Source organism: Rana temporaria, chromosome 2 (assembly GCF_905171775.1).
Source record: "Rana temporaria chromosome 2, aRanTem1.1, whole genome shotgun sequence".
Taxonomy (NCBI): domain Eukaryota; kingdom Metazoa; phylum Chordata; class Amphibia; order Anura; family Ranidae; genus Rana; species Rana temporaria.
The window spans coordinates 434741186-434753630 of NC_053490.1; the positions used below are offsets into that span (position 1 = coordinate 434741186).

General features: G+C 42.9%; 1 protein-coding gene across 1 annotated transcript in view; it reads left to right on the forward strand.

Moving 5' to 3' along the window:
• Positions 1 to 12445, forward strand: part of SMG6 (SMG6 nonsense mediated mRNA decay factor) — a 359235-nt gene that overhangs the window by 63753 nt on the left and 283037 nt on the right. Inside the window, exon 10 of the mRNA XM_040338357.1 lies at positions 6228 to 6373. Within this exon, the coding sequence (XP_040194291.1) occupies positions 6228 to 6373 (146 nt within the window). The remainder of the gene's footprint in view (positions 1 to 6227; positions 6374 to 12445) is intronic.

The window sequence follows — 12445 nt, forward strand, 5'->3', positions numbered from 1 at the left end:
GATCAATGCTGTCTAATATCTTGATATGCCACACCTGTGAGGTGGATGGATTATCTTGGCAAATGAGAAGTGCCCACTAAGGCTGGCCATACATTATACAATTTTCTGTACAATTTTCTTTAGATTTACGGTGCGACGCTGCATTTGCGGCACTGCGCCGATTTCAAAAAGTAGTTTTTGTACTACTTTTTTGGCGATTTTCGGCCCGAGATTTACATGGACATCTGTGCAGAAACTGTCTCTCTAATCGTGGCCCAAATCAGGACTGACAAGCGGGAGTGAAATTGTGCGAGTTCACTCCAGCAGCCCAGTGTGAACCTGGGCTCAGACAGATTTGTGAACAATATTTGAGAAATAGGCCTTTTGTGTACATAGAAAAAGTGTATGGAAAAAGTAGCCAAGTTTAGCGGACATGTTGGGTATCCATTTACTCTGTGTAACATCCTCTTTCACAATATATAAAAACAATTGGGCTAACTTTGCTGCTGTCTTACACTTTATTTTAATTTTATATATAAAAAAATAAAATCTAAAAAAAGTGCGCTTGTATGACCGCTGCTCAAATACGGTATGACAAAGTATTGCAATGACCGCCATTTTATTCCCTAGGGTGTTAGAACCCCCAAACATATATTTCTAGCTAAAAAAATTTTTTAACTGGTAAGCAACAAGTTTGAAAAATAGGCTCAGGGCTGAAGTGGTTAACAGTGAGAGACAGAATAAGAGCAAAAATATCCAGAAAAAACGCATTTGAAAATGGTTCTAAATTGATTTGCATTTTAATGCATGAAATAAGTATTTATTTGATCCCCTATCAACACGATTTCTGGCTCCCAGGTGTCTTCTATACAGGCAACAAGCTAAAATTAGGAGCACTCTCTTAAAGGGAGGGAAAACGATTGGTAACACACTACACCGCGAAGGACTGGAATCCTGCAGTGCCCGCATGGTTTCCCTGCTCAAAGCACATGTACAAGCCCATCTAAAATTTGCTAATGAATATCTGAATGATTCAGAGGAGAACTGGGTGAAAGTGTTGTGGTCAGATGAGACTAAGCTCGCTGTGTTTCGAGAAGGAACGCTGCCTATGACTCCCAAGAACACCATCCCCACTGTCAAACAAGGAGGTGGAAACATGCTTTGGTAAGGTTTATCTGCTATGGGCACAGAACAACTTCAATGCATCAAAGAAACGATGGATGGGGCCATGTACCATCAAATCTTGGGCGAGAACCTCCTTCTCTCAGCCATGACATTGAAAATGGGTCATGGATGGGTATTCCAGCATAACAATTGCCCAAAACTTATGGCAGAGGCTACAAAAGAGTGGCTCAGGAAGAGGCACATTAAGGTCCTGGAGTGGCCTAGGCAGTCTCCAGGCCTTGATCCCATAAAAAATGTGGAGGGAGCTGAAGGTTCGAGTTACCAAACATCAGCCTTGAAATCTTAATGACTTGGAGAGCATATGCAAAAAGGAGTGGGACAAATCCCTCCTGAGATGTGTGCAAACCTGGTGGCCAACTACAAGAAACGTCTGACCTCTGATTGCTAACAGGGATTTTGCCAAAAAGTGCTAAGTCACGTTTTCCGAAGGGTTCAAATGCTTACTTCACTCATTAAAATGCAAATCAATTTTATAGCTTTTTTGATATGTGTTTTTTCTGGCCATTTTTGTTGTTTTGTCTCGCTCTGTTAAACTAAACCTACCATTAAAATCATAGACTAATCATTTTCATCAGTGGGCAAACTTACAAAATCAGCAGGGGATCAAATACTTTTTCCCCTCGCTGTATGTGTGAGACTTTTTCAATGTTTGAACTAATTATGTACTGGTCGTCATAGCTTAAACCCAGGACCCTGCATTTACTATATCTGGTCTCCCAAAGTACAAAACATGAAAATGCAATTATTTCCATAAATATTATGCAGGATTTATATAGCGCCAACAGTGTATGCATCGCTTTACAATATAAAAGGGAGACAATACAGTTACAATACGGAAAAATAAAAGAGGGTTAAGAGGGCCCTGCTCAGAAGTATTTAATCCAATAGGGTGTGGCAGGTGGTACAAAGGGTTGTAACTGGGGAATGAGCTGATGGAAGTGGTAAAAGATTATTTGGAGACGTGATGGGCTTCTCTGAAAGATTAATTTTCAGGGATTGCCTGAAGGCAGCTACAGTAGGATATAGCAGGACAGATTGAGGTAGAGCATTCCAGAGGATGGGAGACGCTCTGGAGAAATTCCAGCGAGGAGCATGGGAGGAGACAAGGGAGCTTGAGAACAGCAGGTCTTGAGAGGAGAGGAGCGGAGAGGATGGGTTGGGTAATATTTAGAGATAAGATTGGTGATGTGGCTCGGCAAGAGTTGTGAATGGCTTTGTATGTTGTGGTTGATAATTTTGAGTTTAATTCGCTGGGCGATCGGGAGCCAATGTAGGGATTGGCGTAGAGGGGTGGCAGACACTGAGCGGTTGGTAAGGTAGACGAGTTTGGCAGCAGCATTTTATGATAGACTGAAGAGGTGATGGCCTATGGAGAGGTAGGCCAATGAGAAGGGAGTTGCAATAGTCAAGGCATGGGATAACATGGGAGTGAATTGGTAGCGTGGCAATTTCATTATTTAATAAGGGGCATATTTTAGAGATGTTACGGAGGTGAAGTCTGCGAGCTATTGACAACAATTGGCTTTGGGGCTGAAAGAAAAGGCCAGAGACTAGGATTACACCTTGTACCCTGACATGAGGGGAGGATTTGATGATTGTATTATTGATTTTGAATTAAAAGTCATGGAGGGGGGCACGGGTTGGGGGAGTCAGGATATTCTCAGCTCCGTTTTTAGAGAGATTTAGCTTAAGGAAGTGGTGTGACATCCATGCTGATATGTGATTTAGTAATGCGAGAGAAGAAGTGAGGAGTAGACGGATGGATTTGCGGGTCATCGGCGTATAGATGATGGTATTGGAAGCCATGGGCGGTTATCAAGTTTCCAAGGGTAGAGGTGTTGATAAAGAAGAGAAGGTCTAAGAACAGACCCTTGGGGACCCCCTCCGAAAGGGCCAATGGAGAGGAGGAGACGGAGTTGTAGGTAACACTAAAAGAGCGCTGTGATGGGAGGAGAACCAGGATTGAGCAGAATTCTGGAGGGCAAGGGAACAGAGTTTGAGAAGGAGCGGGTGGTAAACAGTATCAAAGGTCACAGAGGTCTAGTAATAAGAGTATGGAGTAGTCACCATTGGTTTTAGCAGTTGGTAAATCGTTAGTGAATTTTAGTAAGGCAGTTTCTGTGAAGTGCTGCGAGTGAAAGCCAGACTGTTAGACCCGGTTCACACTGGGGCGACTCGTCAGGCGACTCAGCTGCCTGACAAGTCGCGTCCCATTCTATTCAATAGAACCATTCTAATAGGAGCGACGCAAGTCGCTCCGACTTAGAAAAAGGTTCTTGTACGACTTTGGGGGCGACTTTCATTGACTTCTATACAGAAGTAATTTTGCCTCTGAAGTTGTCTTCAGGACGCCTTGCCAAGTCGCCCCTGAAGTCATGCCGCCCCCGTGTGAACCGGCTCTAAGGGTCCACAAAGGTTTTTTTCCCACTGAGGTAGGAGCTAAAACGTGTGGACTAAAGCGTTCCAGGAGTTTAGAGGTGAATGGGAGCAATGAGATGGGTCTTAAGTTGTTCAGGTTGGTGGGGTCCAGTGAGGGATTTTTAAGTGTGTGAGTGATCTGCACATGTTTTAGTGGGGAGGGGAAGGCGCCACTAGAGATGGAGAGATTGAAGATGTGAGGGAGCATAGGATAGAATAAGAGGGCGACGATAGTAGTTGTGAGGGAACAGGGTCCAGGGGACAATTAGTTAGGTGTGCATCTGAGAAGTTTTGTAAACTCTTCAGTAGTGGCCAGTTCAAATATTAACTGCTAAATGCCTTTTCTCATAAGCAGTCTTGTGACTTCTATTAGTGTCCAGCTGAGCACTGGTTAAAGCTTGTAGGAGGAGTTTGCATCTTCCCAGGATTGTTCTGAGGCTGCAGGACCCATGACCCTCTGTCTGGACAGAACTGATTGGCCCTGTACTGATCACATGCACCCTCCCATAAAAAATAAACTCTCTAGCCAAACCAAACTGAGCATGTACAGAGGTACTCCAAAAGCGCTGTTCTATTAAGAAAGGGATTAGGGACAGTGGAAGAAGACTGGATCAAACAGCCTTTAAACACAATGCAGAAGGTTTATCCCTTAGGTTCCAAAATGAGTATAACAAGCATGCTTTACTGCTCATACAGATTGATTTTTACGGTTGTGGGTTAAGCATCAAAAAATCAACACAAAGTCAAGCAAGCCTAATGGTACGTGGCTGCCCTAGTGGTGCAGTTGTCTGCAGGGGATGGCTTGGACTGATGTGTCGCTGGAACGTAGTCAGATGGGTCACTCCAGAGGGCAGAGAGAGACGTGGCCAATCAATAGACTGGGTCAGTACAGATGGCAGACAGAAGGCACCATTCACTGGTGTGGGTTTTGATCAGGAACATTGTTGCTGCCTGCATTGACTCTAATGACACTGTTGATGGCTGCACGTCCTCTCATGGAACTGGTGTGGCTAGTGATCAGTGACGTTGCTCCTGGCTACATCATGGTCTTTTGACACTGGGGCTGATTTTGTTGATCCTGTATCCCGCTCTGTGATCTGTTGTCCTGTGAACACAGTGTACCGTCGCACCCTCTGAAGGGTGTGTGAGAGCCGCTAAAAAGAGGCCTCCCATGCTCAGGAGTGAACTGCCTGGTTATTTGTATACAAGTGGTTAAAATTCACAGTTGAAATACATATTTGAAAATTTGGTAAATGGGCCAGAGGAATTGTACTTTGTCGGCTAGTTTTTTATGATCCAGACAACATTACAAGGTCTTGGACCTCCTTGCAGTCTGCACTGCAGTAAAGCTGTACTTTCTGGTTCAGAACCCGTCCCAGGCTTGAACTTGGCAATGAATGAACGCAGAAGCACTCGGATAAGATAATCTCTCAATCAACATCAACTGTTTGTATTCATTATGCTGCTAGCATTGGTAAATGGATAGGAAGGAATAAAATATTCACTTGTGTTTGTTTTTTTTTGTTTTTTTTTTTACATTTCTGCAGTTTTTTTTTTTTTTTTTGGTTTCTGGCCCTGGCCAAAAGTCCTACTTCCCAGGAGTCTTCATGGGCAATTTTTTCCCTCTTCATCTGAAATAGGGGAGGATTGGCTTTCTCAGTTAGGCGCATTCTCCTGCTTGCATTCCTTAGCTAAAGGCAGATGGATTGCAGGAAGTAATTGCTGCATGAATCAGTTGCCCTTATTTAAAAATGGCTGCAGCTAGACAAGCTGGGGGGTATAATTCAAAGTGATTTCTCAACAAAATAAAGCCTGGAGATATGAATGGATAGGTGTTTGCTTTAAAATTTAAAAATGAATTTAAATGGCGTTTTCAATTTGTGATTATCAGAAACAGTTTGGTCCCTTTCACACAGGCTTGTCCATGTACAGACTCCGCTTTGCTCAGCGGGGATTGATCCCTGCTGAGCAGGCGCATGACAGGTATGTCTTTCGCTCACTGTGCGGAGACAGACTTGTCTGAGCCCCACCTGTCCGTTTTTCATCCGTTCCAATTCTACATACGGATGGAAAATGGGGTTTCCATCCATCTGGTTTTCACGGACGGGATCGGATTTAGGAAACCAGCAGATGTCATCGTGTGAAAGGGGCCTTCAAGGGGTTGTAAAGGTTTTGTTTTTGATTTTCTAAATGGGTTCCTTTAAGCTAGTGCATTGTTGGTTCACTTACCTTTTCCTTCGATTTCCCTTCTAAATGTTTTTTTTTCTTTGTCTGAATTTCTCACTTCCTGTTCCTTCTCAGTGAGCTGTTCTGGCTAAATAACCCCCAGCCAGAACGTCTTGGATGATAGGGGCAAGCTTACTGAGGAGAAACAGGAAGTGAGAATTTCCCACAAAGAAAAAAAATAATTTGGAAGGAAATCAAAGGAAAAGGTAAGCGACACAACAATGCACTAGCTTAAAGGAACCTATTTAGAAAATAAAAAACAAACCTTTAAAACCCCCTTTCAGTTCTGCTTTAAGTTTTTTTTTTTTTTTTTTACATAAGCATTTAAAGGTATGTATGTGTAATATATAATATAACCAGTTAGCCTTTTGTACAGGTAAGATTATGATCTGATCGGGTTGAATCATTTTTTGTTCTAGAATGGAAACGTTCCATGTGGTTGTCGAAAAGGTTTTAAAGGAATTCCAGGCCTTGCTCGAGCTCAGTCCATCACCCATAGGAAGCGCAAGGATGTTGCAGCTCATGGCCATCAACATGTTTTCTGTGAACAACTGTCCAAGTAAAGGTACGAAATCCTTACTCTTTATGTGAAATTTACATGGTGGGAGGACTGTCGTAAGCTTCATGCATATGGACTTTTACATGCCAAGTCCTTGGCATAACATTTCTTCTGATTTTCTCTTGCCCAGAGAGCCACGGGTGCTGCGTACAGCCGCTCATACAATTAATGGCTGTAGGGGGATATACACTTGTAAACGCCAATGCAGAGGGAGCATTTGTGTTTTGTGAGGACTTTTCAGCTTGTAAACATCCATGTGGATTGGCCATATATAGTGTGCAGTCTGTTGAATTTTACTTCTTTAACCACTTAACAACCGCCTTACGTACAGTAACGGCGGCACTTTAAAGATGGATATCTCGGTAACGGCAGCAGCTGCTGCCACAACCGAGGTATCTATCTTTAGTGCCAACGGTCCTGTAAACGATAACGGCGGTCTCCGCGGCAGATTTGCCGCGAGATCGCCGTTATCGGTGGCGGGAGAGGGGCCCCCCCCCCCCGCAGCTCTCCTGCGCCCTCTGCCGCTTACCGGAGCCGTCGGTAGCGGCGGAGGCGATCGGGTCCGTTCGGCACCTGTGTGGGGATGCGACTGAGGGAAAAATCACCCCCACCCGTCCCCATATCTCTGCTGGGCGGAAGTGACGTCAAAACGTCAGTCCCGCCCAGCGTCTTAAAGCAACATTTTTTTTTCTGTCATTTGAAAAAATTACAGTTTAATTTTTTTTTTTGCATTTAAGCCTAAATATGAGATGTGAGGTCTTTTTGACCCCAGATCTCATATTTAAGAGGACCTGTCATGCTTTTTTCTATTACAAGGGATGTTTACATTCCTTGTAATAGGAATAAAAGTGATAATTTTTTATTTTTTTTTATTTCAGTGTAAAAAATTATAAAAATAAATAAAACAACATTTTTTTTTTTTAAAAACGCCCCGTCCCGACGAGCTCGCACACAGAAGCGAACGCATACGCGAGTAGCGCCCGCATATGAAAACGGTGTTCAAACCACACAAGTGAGGTATCGCCGCGATCGTTAGAGCGAGAGCAATAATTCTAGCCATAGACCTACTCTGTAGCTCAAAAAATGCAACCTGTAGAATTTTTTAAACGTCGCCTATCGAGATTTTTAAGGGTAAAAGTTTGACGCCATGCCACGAGCGGGCGCAATTTTTAAGCGTGTCATGTTGGGTATCATTTTACTCGGCGTAACATTATCTTTCACAATATATAAAAAAATTGGGCAAAAATTATTGTGTTATTTTTTTAATTCAAAAAAAAAATTTTTCCCCCAAAAAAGTGCGCTTGTAAGACCGCTGCGCAAATACGGTGTGACAAAAAGTATTGCAATGACTGCCATTTTATTCCCTAGTATGTCTGCTAAAAAAAATATATAATGTTTGGGGGTTCTGATTAATTTTCTAGCAAAAAAATTGTGATTTTTACATGAGGGAGAGAAGTGCCAAAATAGGCCCGGTTGTCAAGTGGTTAAAGATTGCCAATGACATGTAATATCAGAGCCAGCATAAAGAAAAAGTCGCACAAACTTCTGCAGCATATAATACAGCACAGTATTGATGAGCTTGGCTCTGTTGGCTTCGAAAATCAAAGACATTGAATGCAACTTCAGATGAGAGAAAATAAGGCCTGAAACAAGCTAATCTGCCCAATAACTGTGCTGTGTGCTATCACATTATATGTGTGTGGGCTGAGACTGCAGGTACTTGCAGCTGCATTTGTGTTGTCTTTCTGTTTAACATGAATGATTTTTCGCACAATATCTGACTGGCTAGACTCAACCAGGCATGGCAAATAACTTTAAGAAGCAGCATAAGGTGTAAAATGTGAACGGCTTCCTTTTGAATGAATTGCTTTATAACTACTAAGGGGGAATAATATTGTGAGGCGGTGTATTGGTAGTAAAACAATTTACTATTTTAGTGATTATTCCACAAAGATCGTACATTAGGGAGATTTGCATATTCAGGGCTTGTGCCTTTTTTCATCTTTTTTTTTCCCACCGTCGTGCATGCTAGGTTGCGTCACAATTTAAAGGAAACTAATTGTGTGTTTTTTTTTTTGGTGTATTTTATTTTTGCTCTCCAACTGACGCCATATTTTTCTCAGATGTGTTTAGTCTGTCCAGTTTAGCAGTAAAATAATGAGGTAAGGTGATGGAACACTGACTAGATTGCATGCTTGCTGGCTGGTAGTGGAAAATATGAAATGTTCATATGCAGCATTTTATTTTAATTTTTTTGTCACAACGAGAGGAAAACCTGTACAAAAAATGTCATATATTCTCTTTGGCTTATGTGTATTGCCTTTTTTTACGATAAGGCCCCTTTCACACGGACAAACCATTCAGGTCCGCCTGTCAGTTTTGACCGTGGACCTGAACGGCCGCTTCATGCAGTCCTATGGAGCGTCGGATGTCAGCGGAGACATATCCGCTGACATCCAACCAATCCGCTAAAATCAGGCGTATTGTGATACGTCCATATCTGTTCATATCGGATCGGGTGAGATTTGATGAAAACGGACATGCTGTCCGTTTTCATCAGATCGCTCCATAGGAATCGGCGGCGCTGCACAAGCCCCTCCCCGCTCAGTGAGCAGAGAGGAGCTTGTTATCCACCAGCTCAGCGGAGATCTGCGGACTGATCTCCCGCTGAGCTGGCGGGAGCAGGCGGACTTCATAGCGACAAAGTCCGCCTTGTGTGTAACTGTCCTATAACAAACTACATTATTTATGTAATCCACAAGTCCAGTTCTTGTTTGGTTTGTTCACTTCATATATCCAGGGGTTCTTCCAGTTCAATGAAGATTACATGCTGTGCGTTCATTCATAAGATGAACTGCATTTGGAAAAACATGTGTGCATTTTAACTCGTACCAACAACATCCTTATTTAACATTGAACTCCGGGATAAGCAAAATATATGGTCTAAATAAGAGGTGTGTGTATTGCTTGAATTTAGTATGTGTTTGTATTATTTTTCCAAGTCTGTGCAATGATCTTGAATGAAACGTTGCCTCTGTGCAGGAGCTTCCTATATCAAAGACCGATCACTGCTGCACGAGTCTCTCCTTGTGCAGGGTGACTGGTCTTGTATCCACCCTCCCCTGTACTTTTATACAAGCAGCCTCTAATGGGTGAGCCTGCTGGGTCCTTTCCACCGATCTGCTCTCTGCAGATTATGTACAGCACAGTGTTGATGTCACTGCTACTTTTACAAGGTGGTAATTGTTTACAGAAGCTTTGGTGCAAACAACGTGGATTTATATCTCCATGGCCGTTGAGAATTTTTTTTAAAGGAGTTCTAAACCTTTTCTACCTGCACCTTGTGTGTTTCACCTGCATGGGATTCCTCATATAGTTTCATTGTGTCATTTGTTGGCCTCTGTGCAGAGTCTATAATGGAGTATCATCACATTCCTGTGTCAGAAAATTCTGTTGGAAACATAAGGTTTGCGGCATGGCACTGCACAGGTTAATGCATGACCTTTGTAGTCTAACAATCGGCACTTCCTATAAAGAAACTATATCCCACAATTCCTGGATCTTCGTCTAGTGCTGGTGCAGGTGAAAGCAATTAACAGAGCCTGAAGTGGTAGTAAACTTTGTTAAAAAATTGCTGACAAGATATGACCGAAGAGACCCTATGCTTGGTGAACATTTATGGCCTTGATCTCACGGTAGTGACGTCACTTAAGTGGTGAAAGGCCAGAAGCGCCCAGGACCCGCTGGATTGATCGCAGCGCTGGAGTGCTCAGTTTGACACGAAAGTATGCCATAATGTGCTAATATGCTGTGCTTGCTAGTACATTATGGCATAACCAATTTGGGGGTCCTTAAAGCGGGAGTTCACCCTAAAAAAAATGTTTTAACCTTAGATGGATGCTCATTTTGTCAAGGGGAATCAGCTAGTTTTTTTTAAAATCGAAGCTGTACTTACCGTTTTAGAGAGTGATCCTCTCCGCCGCTTCCGGGTATGGTCTTCGGGACTGGGCTTTCCTATTTTGATTGACAGTCTTCTGACAGGCTTCCGACGGTCGCATCCATCGCGTCACGAGTAGCTGAAAGAAGCCGAACGTCGGTGCGGCTCTATACGGCGCCTGCGCACCGACGTTCGGCTACTTTCGGAAAATCGTGACGCGATGGATGCGACCGTCGGAAGCCTGTCGGAAGCCTGTCAATCAAAATAGGAACGCCCAGTCCCGCAGCCCATACCCGGAAGCGGCGGAGAAGATCGCTCTCTAAAACGGTAAGTACAGCTTCGATTTAAAAAAAACTAGCCGATTCCCCTAGACAAAATGAGCATCCATCTAAGGTTAAAAATTAACATTTGTGGGTGAACCTCCACTTTAAAAAGAAGAAATTATAGTAGACATTATTACTTTTTTAGGCTGGGACATAGAATCTTGTCTGGTTCAGCAGGAGCCAGTGAGATTTGAACCATGTATGGGCAGGCTGAATGTACCCAGGTTGGTCGATCAACTTTGGTACAACCTGCCTGTTGGATTTTACAACCGATTTATTGCCAGCAGCTCTTATAGCCACTAGCAATAATCCGTGTTCTCCCCGGCAGGAGAACACAGTGGCTCACATGGGATACAATGGGATGGATTCCCCCCATCAACACTGGCTGTGTTGATGGCAGAAATGAGTGATTTTTCTTTCCAGCAATCGATGGTTGCAGGATAACAATTCTCTCTGTCTGTGGCTGGCTTTACCATGCTGAAGGAGATGTTTGTTTCCTAAAATTGATGCACATTTGTGATGCAACACATAAAAACGGCCAGGCATGCCTTTGACCCAGATAAGTAGTTTCTAGTCCTGCTGGTGGAAAGGCGTTACAAAGGTGGACTAATGGATGGACACAGGGGAATCGGTCAGCTATGACACTACAAACTGCAACCACAACATCATTACTACAAAGGAGATCAAACAAGTAACAGCACAATTTCAAAGCCGCATATCGGTGCGATTCGCACTACTGACGTCATTTAACAGCAGTCTATGCAAGTCGCAATGAAATTGGTAAAAAGTGCAGGAACGATATGAACGGTTCCATTGCCAGCAATAGGATGCGTTTTTGTTATGCAATTTGGAAAAGGGGCTTAATGTGTTTTACGTACACCATTATATGAATAAGGACGTGATGGCGGAAGTCTTTATTCACATCTCTGGTACCCTTCTGATTACCAATTTGCTTTTTTAGATGAGACCACAAAGGTGGGCAGTTTGTTTTAATTAAAACATGCTATACTTTGTGTTGATTATTCTTAAACACATTGGTATTTGTGTCATTGAAGCATGTAATTGTCACACATTAAACTTTCATCTTGCCGTTTTTGGATGTTTTTTTTCCGCCTCTTAGTTTCCCTTGATTTCATACTCTGGATTCCTCACTGTGCCCTCCTGTTAGCAGCTCTGAAACGAGACCCCAATGCCGAGAGATTTAGGAGTGCGAGATAATTGGTGTGTAATCCTCCGCGCATGCACAAACACGTGTGTAGATGCTAATGTTACTCTAGCAGCCGTTCCCAGTAGCACTGCCAGCTGCTAAGCATAGCTGGTGTTTACTGTCTGCACTTCTACTGCTAGCTGCCAAAGTAGACCTGTTGAATATTTCTGTATAGCAAACAAGAATCCATATTTAACAGCGTATTGCATTTTTTTTTCTTGGACAAATGAGCCAGCGATTATCCATCTGTGACTTCTAAATTCTTTGCGAATTGTGCGAGCCACACATACAACCCCCTGTCCCTATTGTGTTACAATTACAGAAAATGTACATTTGTACAAGATGACAGCGTCTTGGTAACATTTCAAATTTGAGCGAAAGCTTTTGTGACTTAATACCTCGGTTTTGTTGAAAGCAAAACCCTTGCTCTTTAGGCCACCTATAGGCATTTGTGGGAATTTCAGCATATTCGTACAGGACTCTTTACCTGCATTTGTCCTATTAATACCATGATGGACCATTGCCATGAATTATTAGTAGGCAGGTCTGCTTAGCTTGATCCCATAATAGGTTCCAGTGTTTAAAACGTGAAACAATGCATTCCTTACTTC